The sequence below is a fragment of the Squalius cephalus genome, assembly GCF_949319135.1.
Source record: "Squalius cephalus genome assembly, chromosome: 9".
Classification (NCBI taxonomy): domain Eukaryota; kingdom Metazoa; phylum Chordata; class Actinopteri; order Cypriniformes; family Leuciscidae; genus Squalius; species Squalius cephalus.
Genome location: NC_137130.1, coordinates 5,325,155 through 5,345,578, shown reverse-complemented (window position 1 = coordinate 5,345,578; position 20,424 = coordinate 5,325,155). Strand labels below are relative to the sequence as shown.

At 36.8% G+C, this 20,424-nt stretch overlaps 2 protein-coding genes across 2 annotated transcripts in view; one reads left to right on the top strand and one right to left on the bottom strand.

Annotated features, from left to right (window-relative positions):
- Positions 1-2,642, top strand: part of lrp2a (low density lipoprotein receptor-related protein 2a) — a 101,747-nt gene extending 99,105 nt beyond the window's left edge. The window contains exons 79-81 of the mRNA XM_079880472.1: positions 10-126; positions 626-697; positions 1,166-2,642. Of these exons, the coding sequence (XP_079736598.1) occupies positions 10-126; positions 626-697; positions 1,166-1,336 (360 nt within the window). The 3' untranslated portion in view covers positions 1,337-2,642. The remainder of the gene's footprint in view (positions 1-9; positions 127-625; positions 698-1,165) is intronic.
- Positions 2,643-4,318: 1,676 nt separating this feature from the next.
- On the bottom strand, positions 4,319-15,399 carry dhrs9 (dehydrogenase/reductase (SDR family) member 9). Its single transcript, XM_079881800.1, has 10 exons — positions 15,141-15,399; positions 13,612-13,926; positions 12,999-13,257; positions 10,803-10,966; positions 10,508-10,727; positions 9,720-9,831; positions 8,531-8,852; positions 7,800-8,058; positions 5,219-5,382; positions 4,319-4,812 (listed from the first exon to the last, which is right to left on the bottom strand). The coding sequence occupies exons 2-10, from the start codon at positions 13,922-13,924 to the stop codon at positions 4,580-4,582; spliced, it is 2,046 nt and encodes a 681-aa protein (XP_079737926.1). The 5' UTR covers positions 13,925-13,926; positions 15,141-15,399; the 3' UTR covers positions 4,319-4,579.
- Between the last annotated feature and the right edge of the window lie 5,025 nt (positions 15,400-20,424).

Below are 20,424 nucleotides of genomic sequence, written 5' to 3'. Positions count from 1 at the left end.
TTCATACAGGTCACTGTGAACGTCAGTGGTGACCAGGTGGAGAATAACTTCTCAAACCCCACGTACCACACTCGTCAACATGCGGTGGAAGTGAAGAGCGAACCTGCAGAGGAAACGACCACTCAGGTTAGGACATCTGAACGGTTGTCTTCAGTTCTTTCCACTACACATGCTAGCAGTGAATAGCTACATGGCTAATAGCGATTAGCTAAGTGTTAAAACATGCTAAAAATTTTAACTAATTATTAAAACATGATAAAATGTGTTAGCATCATGATAACAACATGCTTAATTAATGCTCAATGCTCAATAAATTGTTAGCATCTCCTAGCTACCTAAACATGCTAAGAACATGTCAAAAACATGTTAACACATGCTAGCAACATATTAAATGTTAGCATTATGCTAACAACATGTCACGTTAGCATCATGCTAGGAACAAGCCTAATGTGTTAGCATCATGTTAAAACATACTCCTCTTAGAGTATCATAGAGAAGTGGGTGAGCTTTTTTAGCTCGAGCCAGTGTAGTTGCACACGGCAAGCACCACTTAGATTCTCTTCAGAAAATGTACATGTTGATTTTCCATCATGTAACCATGTTTTATTTTTATTTTATTACTCAGGAGTCCAAATGGAGTTTCTTTAAAAGAAAACTGAAGCCAAGCACAACGTTTGAAAACCCTACTTATTCAGAGGTGAGCAGCAAGACAAAGGAAACTTCAAATAGTATATGATTGTTTTTATAGCAGAACATTGAATGTACATTGACCACATTTATATATGCACATTAAAATTAGATTTTTTGACGTTATTAGGAATATTGCAATTTAGTCATATTCTATGTAAACATTTATTTATAATTTCACTTGTCCAATAGTAATACAATAGTAATATTGATTAAAACAATAAACAGCTAGCCAAGGAAACACAAATATTACATTTGCATTTTGTCATTAAACAGACACATTTAAGCAACTTACAAATAAAGAAAATCATAAGCAATTAGTCAAAGAGATAGGAGCTGCTCTTGCATGACTGAAATAGCTGCCCGAGAGGCGTTTCAAAGGTGACTTGCCTTAAAGAGACTTTGGTTTGAAGCAGAATATGGGTGTTAATCTGAGAATGATGAAAGTTGACATGGTCTTTGCTCTTACACGTGTCAGATGCAGGACGAGCCGACATCTGGAGCTGTAGACGCCAGCTCTTCATCACAGCCGTCTCCTTTCGTTCCTCCTCCCAAACCCCAGAAGCGAGAGAAACTCAGCGCCTATTCACCAACAGAGGACACCTTCAGAGACACGGCCAACCTGGTTAAAGAGGACAGTGAAATATGACCAACACACACGGGAAATAATACAAAGAAACACTCCCTTTGCACAGAATCTATTTTTATATGCAGCCTGCATACAACAGAAATCAATTTAAGATTATTTTTGACAAAAAAAAAAAGTATAGATGAGAATAGATGAAATGTTTGTATAGCCTACAGAAAAGACACTTTGCCTTCTGATACTTTGTATGCCAATTCATGTTGTATGATTCTTTTTTTTTATTATTATTATTGTGATGTTATATTTGTATATCTTTGCACTGATGCTGCTGAAGGAGAATGTTATGAATATTTTGTACATTTGTAAATTGAAAAGATTTTGTTTGATAATATCCTCTGGTCAGACATTATTTTGAAATAGATTATTACTTATTCCTGGAGATTCACACACAAAACACACACACACACATATGCCAATGTTACTGAGTAAAGTGCATCGAGAGCCATCTGAGACTTTGCCGTTTGATATTATTATTCTTTAGCGGTTTTCGCCACTGGAGAGAAAACACCACGCATATGCATCACTTATGTAGATATACCTCATTTGTGGAGCGGCCAGATTCAAGAGTAAGAGCAAAACACCACAGTTTGTCTGAGATATCAGATCTACCGAGTGCAATTAAAGGAATAGTTCACCCGAAAAAGAAAAAAATATCTGTCATTATTTACTCATCTTTAAGATGTTCTCTTTGTCAGGCTCCAAAAACAACCATAAAACTAGTCCATATTACTTGTGCTTTGTGAGGGGGACTACCACTGAATATATGATAAAGAGCTGTGTGAAGTTTCCTTATAAAATTATTTTCCATAATATAAAAGAATAAGGGTTTCCAAAGACATCAGGGTGAGTAAATAATGGCAGAAATGATACTCTAAATACCGTGTGATTCAGAGAAAGGGACTCTCATTAAAGAAAGTCTGAAAATATCATAATGCAGTGACATATTCTGCTGTAAACACATCATAATAGAAGCAGAAGACACAACTTCTGTTTTATATATTTAATTAATACTTGAAATGTCCCAGTTTATATGCATGGGTTAGGATTATGACTCTGATTTCTTCGACCTGTGCTGGAGATCTCTGATGTCCCATCAGCGCTTCAAGGGCTTTTCATATTTACTTTCCCATCTGACAAGTCCATGGGCAGGAAAGTCAATTTTAAGTGATTTTGTATATCAATGACATTAAAAAAAGAATATCATGAATGTATTCATCTTAATAAAGCCCATTTCTGATGAGAAAAAGAACTGGAAACAAATTAATGCTGCTGTGAAAAAAAATCAAATAAATTTGTTTTGTTTGTTTTTAAGAAATGTGCAGATTCTTTATGTACAACATATTCACACACACACATATACATATAATATATATATATATACATACTGTAGCTATATGAGTTACATATGGCTACACTTGTTCATTGCTGATACATTTTATTCTTCTCTTCAACTAATAGGCTAAATGATATGGGTTGAGCAAATTAGTGAAGACAGGTGATACTGGTTACTTAAAACTTAATAAATCTTCAAAAAATGTGTTCACTAATGGGGTTGAAGGAGTGAGTGTGAGGAATGATAATGGGAGAGTGTTTTTGTGTAAAATTGGAAGAAAGATTATTTGTGAGGTCAGTTGGTCTGAGCTGAATGAGCGGTTTGTGATCTATGCTCTTTTAAAAAAAAAAGCCTGGTCTTAAACACTTTTACATTTTAGAGGCTCCTTAATTTCAATTAGTCCTTTCATGCACGTTCTACCCATCCATGCTCCACCAATATGCTCACCTCTTCTATATGCTTTTTTATTAGAAAAAATTAAATACAAGTTATAACAAGATTTTAAAGGGGTGGTTGAATATGATTTCACTATTCTAACTTTAGTTAGTGTGTAATGTTGCTGTTTGAGCATAAACAACATCTGCAAAGTCACAACGCTCAAAGCAAAGGGAGAAATTTTCATTTAAAGAAATCGCTTTTTAAGGACTACAACAAACGACTGGTAGAGACTACACAACATTCCTCCCGGGTAAGTGACATCATTGCCTTTGGCTTGCTCAGTTGGGGATACTTAATTTAATCAATCATTCAAAAAAATCAGCATTACCAAACGTGGACGTTTTACACTAGAAACAAACACTGATGTACTATTTTATTTAATACTGTGAAGCTGCTTTGATACAATCTGCATTGTGAAAAGCGCTATATAAATAAAGTTGACTTGACTTGACTTGACCAACCCTAAAATTTACATAAACCCCGCCCCCGGGAACGCGATTTATAGATTGTCATGACAGAATATGCTAATCAATGATTAGAAGATAGTTAACTCCACATCAGCTGCATAAATTTAAACATAACAAAAAAGTTTTTGAAATTTTCAGGACACAAGCTCTTGAAGCTCCGCCCCCTGTGCCGGGAGCAGCAGCTCATTTGCATTTAAAGGGACAGACACAAAAACGGTAGCCTGGATGCCAGCCGAACTTAGCCCCGCCCACAAAATTTTTAGGTCGGGAAGTTCGGTCTGGACTCGATCCGTTGAGGAGCTATTATGCCCGAACAATTTTTGTCAATCAAATTGTCAGGACGTCACTTACTCCGTTGCTCTGATTGGTTGTAGGTCTATCCAATTGAATGCAGAGGCATTTTCCTTCCTGGTTCGGTTGAAACACGCCCCATAATCACAGCCCAATGGAGTAGTATCAGACTCATATTCTGATTAGAATCTGAGTATGACGACGTCAGGCTTCAAAAACGGTGCATTTTTGCTCACCCTCAAAAAGTGACAATTTTAACATGCTATATAAAAATATATGTGGGGTATTTTGAGCTAAAACTTCACATAAACACTCTGGGGACATCAGAGACTATTTTTACATCTTGTGAAAAGAGCATTATACCACCCCTTTAGGTTAAGGATGAAAGCAACTACAGTAGATCTTTTCTTCCATATTTCTTCCATCAGAGTGTAACCAATTATTGAAAAAAGAAATATGACAGGGACTTGATTCTTTCGGCTGTTGATTGTTTATTTGCACTCAAAAGTGGAGGTAGATGAACGTGAGCTTTGGCGAAGTCTACTGTTGTGTGTCTTATTCATGGAATATGTCACATTGTATAAAATACATCTTTATTTGATTGCATTTGTTGCATACAGCAATCACAGTTTCAAAGACAAAAATACCCCTTTGAATATTTCCTCTTATTAAATTCACAAAGATGCTTGTCTTGATCTGTCGAGTGTAGTGGCCTGTTCAGGAATTCTCTGGAACGATGTTCTTCAGGGAAGGCGTTAGAAAGGTCATTAAGACGTCTGCTACACAACTAGGCATGTATGAGAGGGGGATCCAGAGAAACTTGGCGTCCCAGCCTGCAGCGTAGCGTGTTCGGGGATAACGTGCTGAAAGAGCGTGCTGCATGCATGACGTCACTTTGGAAAGATCACTACTGGCCAGAATCCTCATGGAAAAAGCCTGCAACTTTATATCTGGAGGACAAGATTGAGAGAAATGCAAAACAGCAAAGCATCGTCACATGAGAGTCTTCCTCAAAACGTTTCCATCTAATCAAGATGGCTGATTAACTCATTAAATCATGAAAAGTATCAGTGACAAAATTGGTTTGATATAATTAAACATTGGATGTTTTACCCAATGTGTGTGAACTGTATTATTAGAGTATAGAGGTGTTTACTTACCAACATGCTAATGCTAAATGACATTTAATAAGTTGTGAGTCACGTGTTTTGTTGGATGAGCACTGAGCACAGTTTGTGTGAATGTTTGCGTGAACTATTCCTTTAACTATGCATCATGCTCTATACATGTCCAAAATAGAAAGTACTACTGTATATTGAATGAAATCTGCATTGAAATCCCATCTGAAGCACTCACAGTCCTGCAGGTACGAGTCTCCGTAGGCTCTCCTGACCTCTGCTGGCAGGTTATTCCACCGTTTCTTCATATCATCTTCAATGAGGCTCAAATCTGTCACTTGTGTTTTAAAGAAGCCTGGTTCGATGATACTTACCTTCACTCCAAAGTGCATCATGTCCCTCCTGAAAACACAGAGAGAGGGAGGAAAAAAGATTTTAGATGCAAATCTCAATGAAGTTAAAATAAGGGTATGGGTTAAAAGTTTCAATGAAAAGTCAAAGGATTTCAAGGTTAACTTCCGAAAGACTTTGATTGATACGAGTCTCACAAGAACAAATCACCACAGTTGTTGTGGCCAATTAGAAATTCATTTTGTTGGCTGTTTTTAATAAGTCAGATGATTTTACTGGTTTGTTAGCAACATAATATAATATTTTTTATATATTTGTAATACATACATACATATTTATTTATTTAAAAAATAAAATAAATAAACACATAAAATATACTTATTTATATTTTAAAATAAATAAATACATTTAAGCCATGACCTGCATGTACTTCTGTGCTAATGGGGTTGAAGGAGACATCTGTACTTTTGTGGCCACTTAGAAATAGATTTTGTGGATTTAAAAAAAAAATAAAATCAGAGGAATTTATTGTCTTGTTAGCAATATATGTTTTTTGTAATATATTTTATTTCTTTATTTTCAAATGTGTAACTTTTAATATTTTAGCTAATTATTATTTTAACATTTTTAATAAATGCATAAAATGTATATATTTGAATAAATAAATGTAAAATATGACATTTGTACGAAATCTGTACTTTTGAAGATCTAACAGTTGCTTGTTGTTATATATTTATAATACATAAAAACTGTATATACAATACATGCATATGTATTTATATAAAAATATTTTAAATACATACAATATACTTATATATTTGTATTTGAAAATAAATAAATAAATGTATTTAAGCCATGACCTGCAACATCAGTATACCTTTTTGTGGCCAGTTAGACTTAAAAAAAAAAAAAAAAAATTAGATGTACTTCTTGTCTTGGTAGTGTGGTAGATTTTTCCCTAAACCTAACTATCTGGGGCGTCTCAAAATCGACACCCAATTGATCTTATTACCTGAGGCGTCTACAAATCGACACCCAATACCTTTATACTCTAGCTCTTGCGTCTTCAGTCAACAACTGGCCGAGTTTTTACTCTAACAAACTTGCTTCCCTAAACTAGCTTACTTCCTAAACTAGCTTCCTAAACTAGCTTCCTGTGCAGGAATAATCGACAAACAGACTTAAAGGAGAACTCGGCAACTCTAGCGAACTCTAGTCACTTCTTTGCGGATTTTCCCTTTTGTTGTCGCATGTTTTCCCCACGAGCTCCCCCTACAGCTGTGGGGGGGGGCGTATATTTCACAACACGGTCGTAAAAAACTCACTTGCGGCGGCCTCCTCCCCCTCTCTACCGCTGCTCATGTGCGTTTGTTTTGATCGGAGCAAGCCAACTGTATCGTGTGGAGCTATGTCTACCGAGGTGGGTAATCTGGTAATACATCATACATGCGTGTGTGTTTATGTCGAATTGCCGTAAAGCAATTCGTGTTTCGCGCTCGTTCTCGTTCTCGTTCTTGCTTCTCACGAGACTTCCAATTTCTATCTTGCCGGGACGGTAGTCCCCAAGTTGCAAGGTTGGTTTTCCGCCTGGGAACGCTGGGGGGAGCGGGGAAAGTCACCAATATCACCAGAACAGGATGTTTAACCATCCAAATGAATTCTAGACAGTTTTATTAAGTTAAAAAAAGTTACCAAGTTCTCCTTTAAGCAAATGTCCTTTAAATGCTTTAATCACGGCCAGGAGATCTTCCTGAGCAGTTCTCAGGGAATCTCTCCCAAGAAGCAAGGCCGGAGGATCTCAGACAAATTCCATTGAGAATCCCACCAGAAAACACGGATACAACAGTTTTTATAGAATCGAGAAAACAAATAAGACTAACATGTCACCTTCAATATGATTGGTTCAATTGGTTCAAAAGCCCCAACCTTTTCCCTCTGTCACTGGCACAAGCAAACTCTGATTTTGTGATTACTTATCACAAGGTTTTGTCTAGTTTCACTTCCCCTAATTGTTATTAATCCATCACAATAGCAATATGATTTTTTAAATATTTTTGTAGCTTAATACATTTCTTAATGTTTCACATTTTTAACTTATAAAATTGTAACTAATTTGAACTATTATTTTAACATTTGACCTGCAAAATCTGTACTTATGAAGCTCTAACAGTTGTAATAGGCAAATTAAAAATGGATTTTGTTGGCTGTTTTTAATAAAAGCCAGGGAATTTTATTGGCTTGTTAGCAATACAATTAAAAAAAAAAAATGTTTTTAATATTTTATTTACTACATTTATTATATTGAAATATAAAGAGTTTTATGAGTACATATTTATAAATAAATCAATTTAACGATGACTTGTGAAATCTCTTAATTGTAAGGACTAAAAAGTATGATAAAGAACAAGTGCAAAACATGAATACAAGGTCTCGTTTGCATGTCTCAAAGTTTAGAAGCCTAGACACACCTCAAGCTATCAGAGAACGCCTCCACACCGAATTTAGAGAGACAATATCCTCCCCCGATGAGTGAGAGTCTGCCCAGTATGCTGGCCACGTTCACCACCCGACCCCGGGCCTTCTTCAGCAGAGGAAGAAACTTCAGCGTCACCTCAATGAGGCCGATGAGGTTCACGTCCAGAACCTTCTTAAAGTCCTCCAGCTGCATCCAATCTGTGGGGCCGATGGGGACCGAGATGCCAGCGTTGTTGACTAAACCCCACAGACCTGACACAAGAAAGAAGCATTTTCTTTTTCTTTTTAAATCTAGTGTTGCGTAGATGTATAGATTTTATTTATCAATCTAATCTCAATCTGACATAGGCCTACTTTGTATTACACTCTTGTGCAAGGCAGGGATATAGCCTATGTCTCTTTAACGTGTAAAAGTTCAATAAGATTAAGCAACAAAAAAGTAGTGTACATGCAAACCACACAAATTAGGGTCAAAGGTCAGTAAAGTGTGCAAATGTCAGGTGCATTACGTGAATGTATGTCATTCTATAGGCTAATAAACGATGCAGTTTTGGTATGAGAATGGCATTTCGCTGCAGATGCTCCTCCAGGTCAACTAAAAGCTCTTGTCCAAGAGATTTACGAGTTGGTCTGAGGGCTGTGTGGTCGTCAGAGAGCCTGTATCTCGGCTTTATCTCTAGCTGTGCTTGACTCGAGCTGGCACACTATCTATCCCCCGTCTCACCTCTCTCCCCGGTCTCCGTGCGCACGCGCTCCACCGCGCGCTTGATGCTCGCGCTGTCGGTAACATCGAGCAGAAGCGTGATCAGTCTGGGGGAGGCCATCGCGCGCAGCCTGGAGGCGCCAGGTTCGGTGAGACACGCGGCGATTACACGAAACCCCCGCTGGTCGAGCTGCCGCGCCACGAGGTTTCCGAAGCCGCTATCGCAGCCCGTCACCAGGACGTGTTTCTCGTGGATGCCGGTGATGCGACCGGAGTCTCTGAAGAACCACCAGACCGCGGCGAAGAGCGCGACAGCGGCCAGTGAAAGCCAGCAGAAGAGCACCTGCGGGGGAGATGATAGAGCAACCTGTGCTGAATACACACTCACCTGTCCAACTGTTTATGAGTGCTTACTATGATGCTTTTCAAAATAACTTTTGTACTGATTTTAATTTTGTTTGACAGGCAACATTTTTACCAATTAGATATGATTACACTTAGTAGTGTACAAAAATACTGCAATGAAACTACTGAATCTAGCCAATAATAATATTTTTAAAGCAAAACATAACTAGAAAAGAATATCTACTAGAGACATGTCCATGACTTAAAGGGATAGTTCACCTAAAATGAAAAATTTGTCATAATTTAGGCTACTCACCCTCATGTTGTTCAAAACCTGTATGCGTTTCTTTCTTCTGTTGAACATGAAGATATGTTAAAGAATGTTGGTAACCAGATGGTTTTTTTTTTTACCATGGAAGTCAATGGGTGTTGTTAACTGTTTGATTACCAACGTTCTTTAACATATCTTCTTTTGTATTCAACAGAAGAAAGAAAATATTTCAGGTTTGGAACAACTTTAAATGTTAGTGAGTGATTACAAAATTTTCATTTTCGGGTGAGCTATCCCTTTAAGAATGAATTGACACTGAATTTGACACACTCTTTAGCCTACTATATAGAAACTAAACACTTATAATCTAAACTGTTTAAAATGCTAAATAAAAACATGTAATTATAGACAAATCATTCAAAAAGCCCATAGGTGGCGTCCCAACGATGTTTTTTTCTGCCAATCATTTGTTGCAAAAATCATTTATAGCCTTGAACACTGAAATATTCATTAACAAATCATGCACACATTAATCCCAGCTATATGAAATAAAGACACAAGTTGCGTGATTATGCTCAGAATAGACTGACGTACCATGACTAGTGCAGTCGTAAATATTTCTTCAGCGTGAAAACTAGTAGATCTTTTGTTTCGGCACTCCCGTCCTGATCCCACTGAGCTGAAGAGCTCAAGGACAGCAAGCTGACTGCAGGGTCAAAGGTCTCTCTTGAACATAACTAACTCTAGAAACGTCACCAAAGTTGTGCAATAAACTCTGGCCTCGTTTAGCTTCTAAACCTTCAAACTTTGATTTTTGTGGCCATGCTGTACCTGTGGTCAGTGTTGGAGGTAATGCATTACAAGTTATTCGAGTTACGTAATCAGATTTCTTTAGTTTCCAAGTAAGTAAAGTAACACAAGGTACCTCGTTTTCCCATTTATTGACTGACAGCTCTCCTGTCCCCATGTGGAGAGAAATCAGGAGTAAAGGTGCAGAAGAGTTTGTGTGTGAACATGATGCTTATTGTAGTTCTAGAATAAATGTGAACATGTATTCCTCAAAATGAATAAAAACAGTGAAAATGCAAACTCACAATACAAACCTGCAAGAATGAAATGTTAAATTACACAAATATACTTTATGTGTATCTCACTTTATTAACCAATGTCTTTGCTGCTGCTGACCAAATCCTTAATGAAAAAACAAAACCAGAAGACAAATGTAAGAGATTTTAAAATTGTATTTAAATTAATTTAAAAAAATTTATTTTAATTCAATATTGTAAAAATGTAAATTAAGTATTAATATATATATATATATATATATATATATATATATATATATATATATGCTGCATGAGCGTAGCGCTGTTTCTGCTCACAGAACTGAAACTTTAGGTTTAACAGCAGTTTTTAAGACGAAAGCATCCGAGATGAAGGTCGGCATGTAGGAGAGAGGCAGCCAGAAGAACTTGGCATCCCAGCCTGGAGAATATCTGGTCCGAGGATGGACAGCGGCCACAGCATGCTCCATACAGCTCACCACCTTCATCAGATCTGGATCCAGAATCTTCTCAATCTTCTCCTTAATCACCAGCTTCGCTACAAACACAATTACTAGTTATAACTTTCTGACCTTTATTGCTTTTTGAAACTGGTTATTGGATTTGAACTCACTTTTGTCTATGAAATCACTGCCGTATTCATCCTTCACCTCCTCAGGCAACCTCTTCCATAATCTGTGTATATGACTCTCAAAGATACTGGAGTCAGTAATGCTTGTTTTGAAGAATCCAGGTTCAATGCATAAAACCTTCACTCCAAACGGTGCCATGTTCCTCCTGCAGAACAAAGAAAAACACATGAAGACCAGGTTTAACAGACAAGACTTAAGCTAGTCCGAGACTAAAATGCATGTTTAAGCTGTTTTAACTGAAAGTGACTTGCACTTCCATGGCACACTGTTTTGTCTCAAGATGCACACCAGTAATGTTTTTTTTTTCTATGGCATGTTTATGAAAGCTACTTAAATGCTCTAATTGAACTAATTATCATGATAATTAATTGCAGAATGTTTTGTTATGTTTGGACCTTGCATTCATAACATATACTCACCTAAAGGATTATTAGGAACACCTGTTCAGTTTCTCATTAATGCAATTATCTAATCAACCAATCGCATGGCAGTTGCTTCAATGCATTTAGGGGTGTGGTCCTGGTCAAGACAATCTCCTGAACTCCAAACTGAATGTCAGAATGGGAAAGAAAGGTGATTTAAGCAATTTTGAGCGTGACATGGTTGTTGGTGCCAGACGGGCCGGTCTGAGTATTTCACAATCTGCTCAGTTACTGGGATTTTCACACACAACCATTTCTAGGGTTTACAAAGAATGGTGTGAAAATGGAAAAACATCCAGTATGCGGCAGTCCTGTGGGCGAAAATGCCTTGTTGATGCTAGAGGTCAGAGGAGAATGGGCCGACTGATTCAAGCTGATAGAAGAGCAACTTTGACTGAAATAACCACTCGTTACAACCGAGGTATGCAGCAAAGCATTTGTGAAGCCACAACACGCACAACCTTGAGGCGGATGGGCTACAACAGCAGAAGACCCCACCGGGTACCACTCATCTCCACTACAAATAGGAAAAAGAGGCTACAATTTGCACGAGCTCACCAAAATTGGACAGTTGAAGACTGAAAAAATATGTTGCCTGGTCTGATGAGTCTCGATTTCTGTTGAGACATTCAGATGGTAGAGTCAGAATTTGGCGTAAACAGAATGAGAACATGGATCCATCATGCCTTGTTACCACTGTGCAGGCTGGTGGTGGTGGTGGTGTAATGGTGTGGGGGATGTTTTCTTAGCACACTTTAGGCCCCTTAGTGCCAATTGGGCTTCGTTTAAATGCCACGGCCTACCTGAGCATTGTTTCTGACCATGTCCATCCCTTTGTACCCATCCTCTGATGGCTACTTCCAGCAGGATAATGCACCATGTCACAAAGCTCGAATCATTTCAAATTGGTTTCTTGAACATGACAATGAGTTCACTGTACTAAAATGGCCCCCACAGTCACCAGATCTCAACACAATAGAGCATCTTTGGGATGTGGTGGAACGGGAGCTTCGTGCCCTGGATGTGCATCCCACAAATCTCCATCAACTGCAAGATTCTATCCTATCAATATGGGCCAACATTTCTAAAGAATGCTTTCAGCACCTTGTTGAATCAATGCCACGTAGAATTAAGGCAGTTCTGAAGGCGAAAAGGGGGTCAAACACAGTATTAGTATGGTGTTCCTAATAATCCTTTAGGTGAGTGTATATGTTGATTAATCAAAGTGTGCCACAGGCCACACCCACATGTGACCCTGGATCACGTCACCAGTCACAAGTTGCACAGGTATATTTGTGGCAATAGCCAACAACACATTGTATGGGTCAAAATTATAAATTTTTCTTTTATGCCAAAAATCATTAGGATATTAAGTAAAGATCATGTTCCATGAAGATATTTAGTAAATTTCCTACTATAAATATATAAAACAGTTATTTTTGTTAGAGAATGCAGCACAATCGCGAACATAAATGGACAACTTTAAAGGCGATTTTCTCAATGTTTCGATTTTTTTGCATCCTCAAATTCCAGATTTTCAAATAGTTGTATCTCGGCCAAATATTGTCATATCCTTGCAAACCATACATCAATGGAAAGCTTATTTATTCAGCTTCCAGGTGATTGTGTGACTGGTTTTGTGGTCCAGGGTCACATATTACATTGGTTTGTATCTGAGAAATGCTTTGAATCTGAATACTTCTGATCAGTTTATGTCTCCAGAAGAATCATTCAGTGGTTATGGGACATACTAACCTCAGACTGTCATTAAATGCTTCTACTCCATACTTAGTAATGCAGTACGCCCCTCCCAGGGTACTAATCCGGCCAAACACACTGGCGACATTGACCACTCTACCCTTGGCTTTCTTAATGAGCGGTAACACACTCAGAGTAATGGCTACAACCCCGATCAGATTGACATCGATCATTTGTTTGAAGTCCTCAATATCCAGCCAGTCATTGGGAGCAGTTGGGAAAGAGATACCAGCGTTGTTGACCACAGCCCACAGACCTGCGAACACACACACACACACACACACACACACACACACACACACACACCAAATTACAAAATACAACCGTTTTCTTTCATTACAAGAGATTGCTTCATAAGTCCTGTGAAGAAACTACTTGAACAACAGTTTCATTGAAGAACACTATGAGAAAACACAGCGTAAGATAATATTAGAAATATCATTACAAGTTATGCAACTAATTAAATTAAAAAGCATTTATTTTGACTACTTAATCCTGATATTTAAAATTATTTTCCATCAACTGAAAAATTAGGGATATTTAAGTTTTAATTTTCAGAACTAATAGAAGGCAAAGTGTCAGAACAGCACCATCTGTTTCGGTGACTTACCCTTCTGTCCCACCAGGGTTTTAATGGTGTCAGTGGCTTTTTTAATGCTGTCATTATCAGTGACATCCAAATGCAGTGTTGTGAGTTTGTCGGAGCAGGCCTTTTTCAGCTCAACCTCTCCCTTCTCTGTGAAGCAGCCAGCGATGACACGGAAACCCTTTGTGTCCAGGTGTCTGGCCAAGAGATTCCCAAAACCCGTGTCACAGCCTGTGATATACACAAACTTCTCAGATTTGTTGGGAACTCTTCCCAGTTCTCTGAACCACCGATAGACATAGAGCAAGACTATGAGACCAAAAATGTACAGGAACATGTCTGCAAAAGAAAATTAATTTTTCATCAGAAAAGAGGAATCGCATTCATGCAACACCACCAAAATCAATAACATAGACGAGAGAGCACGCATTTGGTCAAAGCTCCACTAATAAAATACATGACTTAGTAAACCATTAACTAGCTTATGATTGTAAGACACTGCAGAACAGTATGAAGAACTTGTAGAAGTAAAAGCAAAAGAAAAGATTAATTGCAGTATATTATAAATAAAGGAATAATAATTCTACGTTTCTCTGTTTATTTAACTTTCCATATTGGAGAATTGTGCAGATTCGTTAACGAATCGTTCTTTTGATTCTGATTTAGTCAAAGAATCAGTTGAACCGGTTCATACAAGCCGGTTTGAAAGATTCGTTCACGAGTGGTTCTATATGAAGTCAATTCATTGAAGCGTTTATTTCAAGCAATCCAATTTGACCAGAATTGAGTTCGATGAAAGTTCAATTATTAAAAAAGAAAAAAGAAAAGAAAAAAGAAAGAAAAGTAGGCATACTGCAATGTAACTAGTAGGCCTACTACTTTTATCAATGCACATACGAAATAGTTGGTTTTAATAAATGTCATTTAATTAGGCTATAACTTGAAACTAATGTTTATTCTAGAGATGTACATGTACATTAGTGTTGTTTATTGTAAATACAAATGATTTAGATTCGAAATGACTTGTTTTTATGAGCGTAGGCTAATCGTGGCTGCAACAACTGAACAGTTGAACTAGGACACATGAAACTACAAATGTAATAAAAATATCTGCTTAGATGCTCTTTTATTTATCACATTAGGTTGATAGGTTTATTGAAACTGTATTGAACACAACACATCGGATATCAGGACCACGTGCGTACTGACGTATAAGAACCGCTCGGTTTGTTTTGAACCTGTTCTGTCGAAAATGAACTGTTTAAAAGAACCGATTCCCACAAACGAGTTAGACTTCACTTCACTAATAGGCGTGTAAATGAACGATACTGTATTGTCGTTGCATAGGCTACTTGCAAAGAACAAAAGAAAGAAACTAAGCTAACGTTGTTGCAACATCAACATGGCATTATAAGAAAACGCGTGATTAATAGGCTATAGGCTACTCGAAAAATGCCCAGACAGAAATCCTTTGCAAACATCACCAAAAACTGGAATTTTCTCACTTCTTGCAAAACAGTCTACAAACCGCCCGTATAAACTAGGCTACTCACCGTTTTTTAGAAGTCAGCTTTATCAGATAGGCTAACTGTTTCTAGTAGCCTAGGCTATGTCAGTTGTCTGTCTCAGTAGCCTAGTGTGGGAATTCTTTTTAGTGTAGAGTGTTTGTTCTTCCTTGCTGCTTTGTATCTGACACCGCTTTGTATCTGACACTAAAGTAATAGATTATGTAACACATAGTGTTCTGTTTTGTTCCTGCTGTCATGAAACACACGTGTTTTTTTTAACTCTTGCACTGAACTCTCTTGAGCGCGTTCTGCTCAAGTTCAACAGTTGAACCACTCAACTCCTGCAGGGGGCGCTGAATGATCAGGAAGCAGAGTTTCCTCTTCAGGAGCACTGGAATCCCACAATCTCCCTGGAAAGTTCGGCAGCTGGTAGAAAATGTCAACTGCAGTGAAAAGATCAGGTAAAACTCTAGAGGTTAATGTCTCTCATTTCTCTCTAACATTTTTCTAACAGTTGCAAAGCAGCTTGAAACGATGGTGATGTTGTTGGTAATCGTTTAGATGTTTTTTTCTTCTTCTAAACATTCAATAATAATAAAGCAAGCCACAGTTGTAGTCTTTTAAAAGGCACCTGAAATTATAAACTAAGTGCAATGTTGTATTGTCAAAAATATAGATTTTTCGATACATATTGATACTGAAATATCTGAAACGCTTCCAATACTCATTTCCCACAGAATAGATAAACGATACCAGCTGTGCTTTCTCGCATTCTCATGATCTCTCCAAGAGCGAGTTACACACAAACCCGCCTCTCCTCACTCACTCATTTCATTTGTTCCGGATTAATATTGTTGGTGTTACAGGGCTTAAATTTCGGTGTGGGATTTTGTATATTGCGCATAATTTTACTCATTCCCACAGATTTTGTGCTCACAACCAATGCACACACATAAGTCGCCTCTCTGTATTAAATTGTGTTTTTTTTCGCTGCTTATTGCACTTAAACAGTCAAATACACACAACATAATGTCAAAATCATGGTCTTGGCGAGTATTTATGTAAACACAGTTATGAGTTATGTTTTAAGTGAATGTAAGCAGTTGAGAAAGAAAACGCATGTGTAACAGTGTAATGGATCCGTGCGTCAGGTCTTAAAGGGATAGTTCACTTTGAAATTAAATTTTGGTATGTTTTAGCTTACCTCAAGGGCATTCAAGATGTAGGTGTCTTTGTTTCCGCAGTTGTTTCAATTTTGATATTTTTAAGTCAAACCGTTCTTGTCTGTCAGTCATATAATGCAGGTTTATGGTCACCACCTCAAAGAGCATGCACAGAGAAGTCCAAATTAAACAATTCCCCATCGTAAGTATACATTGATGGCCTAAGACACGAAACGAGCAGTTTGTGTGAGAAAAGTTTTTTTAATAATATATGTGTGTGTACTGTGTATAATTAAATTTGTATATATAAATACACACACATGCATGTATATATTTAAGAAAAATTTGTTATTTATATATATAAAAAATTATATTTATATATAATATAAACTATAAATATATATACAGTATATGTATGCAAATATTTCTTAAATATATACATGCATGTGTGTGTATTTATATATACAAAATAATTATACACAGTACACACACATATATTATGTAAACACAAACTTTTATTTTGGATGCGATTAATCGCGATTAATCTTTTGACAGCCCTAGTTTTTACCTCTTGTACACTTTCCGGCGCTTGCGCAGACAAAGCCAGAACGCGCGCACACGTCACACACCAGGAAGCGCGCGCGCCCTCAGATCACTTGGACGTGGTTGTGTAGAGGTAAAAACGATATAAATACTGTTCGTTTTCTCACACAAACCGCTCGTTTCGTGTCTTAGGCCATCAATGTGTACTTACGATGGGACCATAGACCTGCATTATATGACTGACAGACAAGAACGGTTTGACCTAAAAATATCAAAATTGAAACTACTGCGGAAACAAAGACACCTACATCTTGGATGTCCTTAAAGGTAAGATAAAACATACCAAAATTTAATTTCAAAGTGAACTATCCCTTTAAAGTGACAGCAGCCTAATATTCGTGCTGACAAATTATGAGATAATGTTAAAAAATATCTATATTGCAGTTTTTCCCCATGGTATCGATGTTAAAACTGTGACCAGTGAAAATGTTGAGTGGCTAGTAACTGCGAAAAACTTCTAGTCACAGTGGCTGTTGAGCAAAAAAGTTAATGTCAATTCCTGCTTATTATTATTATAAATGTGTAATGCCTGTAAATGCATCTCTTGAAGCTGAATGAACATCACCTGTAGAGTGACAACACACTCTCCTCTCAACACAACAAGAGGATTGTTCCTTTATTTAAAACTGCAACAAACAAAAAAACAAAAAAGAATTAGACCCAGAGATTTAAAAATCAGAAAATAAAATCTAGGTCTATAGGGGAAAGAAAAAAAATTAACACGTTACAATAAGGTTTCTTTTGTGAATAGTTAACTACATAAGTAACTAATTTACAATAATTAAAATATAAATAATAATTTACAATAATTTACAATTTAAATAATTTACAATATATTTTTAAAATCAAATGTTGTATCTGTTAACATAGTTAACGCACTGTGAACTGACATGAACAAACAATGAATGAATTTATTTGTATTAGCGAACATCAACAAAGATTAGTAAGTGCTTGTAAAAACAGATTGCTCATTGTGTCACAGATCTGCACTACATCTCCCATCATCCTCCTTGGCTCCCACCTGCACCTCATCATCACACTCATTACCTACACTACTTACAGTATACACACACTTCACCCCAGCTCATGGTCCGGTCTCGATTACACATAGTGGACTATTCTCCCTGTCTCCAGTGTCTTCAATTCCTCTGTGTCTCCCTCAAGATCATCATTTGGACTCTAACATCCCTGCTCAGTTCATCACTGCCCCATTACTGTCAATAATCTCACTGTTCACCTTCCATCTTCCTCTCCAGTGTCTGCATTACGTGACACATTGTTAGTTCATGTTAGTTAATGCATTAATTAATGTTAATGAATGAGACCTTATTTTAAAGTCTTACAGAAAAAATATATATATTTGGAGCTGTTCCAGTCCAAACTGTTATTTTAGTAGGCTATTATTTATCATTTATTAATATTTTTAATTAGCTTTTTTTGTGTGTGTATTTGAATAATTATGTTGAATGCGTTTATCATTTAAAATCATTTTTATAGTTCAAATTTAGTTGCTTTTTTTTTCTTCCAGTTTTAGTTCTTTAAATTAGACTTTTTCAAGTAGTTACCAAGTCAACAACTAATTTGTTTAATTTAAGTTTCTAATCTAATATTTATATTGTATTTTATTTTAACTTCATTTTAGTTAACAATGATATTTAATAGTTTTAGTTGATAACAACCCAGGTCCTGGAGATCAGTTTCTAAAGAAGTAGTTTCCTGTGTTTAGGATCGTGTAAACAGCACATTCCCAAACACAGGAAACATCCTCAGACTTCTTTGAAACTGTGTTTGTACAGTGCGCAGGAGTCACTTGTGCTATTGTTAATGCTGCAGTTGAAAAAGCTCCAGAGCTGCTGGACACTTCCTATTTGAGGCACATTCAAATGACTCTTTTGGCAGATGCTGTTATTCAGACAAAGTAAATTAAGCGGTTCATCCTGAAGAGACGAAAAGAGAAGAAAAGCTGCTTAAAAAGTACTTTCAAGATTGCTCAGAAAAGTAGGACATTGGCTACATTCATACAGGAATTACAACCCAAAAACATGCTGACAGCGGATCAAGTTCTGTATGAACAGGTAAATCTCTTTTCAATCTCTTTCTGGAAGTATAATAAACATAAATACTCTAAGAATTTAACCCTTTTCAGACCAAGGACCCATTAAGACCACATAAAGAGATGGAGCTGATACATAAAACTGGGTCTTGCATTTAAAACCTGGCTTATTCACACACTGATAATCTTACTTCATACATTTTAATGCGGGGACAGGGTTGAGCGCCATTCAGGATTGAATTGAGAATGCATATCTTAAAGACAAGGATTGATACCTGATGTTCAAATGACAATGAAGAGTGGGAGAGTTGCAAGATGCAACTTTATGGCAGAATATTGCAAACAACGACACCAGCTTGTATCACTTTAGCTGTAAAACTGATTAATAAGTAATAAGTGATTTATCACAGGTCAAAAAATACCTTGTAGTTATTCACCGCACGGTCACTGACCTTATTTTACACACTTTCCCACAAGATGATACCTGTGATTTTAACAGCATTTAATTTATTTAGCTAATTGATTTAATGATTTGAGTCCGTAACATCAGATTCCTAAAGACACATAGACCAGTAGCTGTTTCCAAATATACACTGTAAAAATAATAGGTGCCTGGAGGAACCTTTTGGGGTTCTTCACTTCGCCACACCGGCGGAACCGTCTGTAGATCCTCTAGGCACCCTTTAAAAAGGGCCGGTTCTCTAAGGAACCACACAAGTTTCCTGAGGAACTCTTATATTAGGCACTGTGTGGAACCACTTTGGGTGCCTCCAGGAACCAAATTTCATTTTTTTTAAATATTTAATTTAATACAATAAGAATTGTTTATTACATATTTTATTTTCATTTTATACATACACTTCCATGCACATGGGGAAAAAAGCTAACTATAGATTAATATCAATGAATACACACAAAAAAATTGTATAATACATAAGCAACATCAATAATCAACCATGTACATACAATAGGCTATACAAGAAAAGACATTTCAACAAAATGCATGGAAACTCATATGTTCCACGAAATAAATCAAAGTAATTTTTTTTAAAATTTTGACTAATTAAAAATGTCCATCTTCACTTAACTTTAAAACATTTGTGTTTCAGTCCGATGGGAAGTCTGACATTACTGTTTCCAAGTCCAAAAGCTCTATCAGATGCCAAAAACAAACAAACAGTGCTAATATACACTCATCGTGCTGTAATATTCCTGAAAATTATGATCCTAACCTTTATCTCTATACCGAAATCTCAGATGGTTAGTTATTCAGCTATTTTGAATCATAAAATGTTGAAGTCTGGGATGCCGTTAGACTGTAATGTACACTATGGCTTTTGAAAAGCTTAAATGTGTGACTTAAATCAACAGTGCTCATAAATGGTTGTTGAGTATTCTCACTAGATACAAGATAGAGGAAGTAGAAGTAGAGGCTTCGACCCAGAAACAGTATTAAGGTGCAGTAAAATGATCTGTTGTTCTGTGAATGTTCACTGGTGAATTCCAGTCA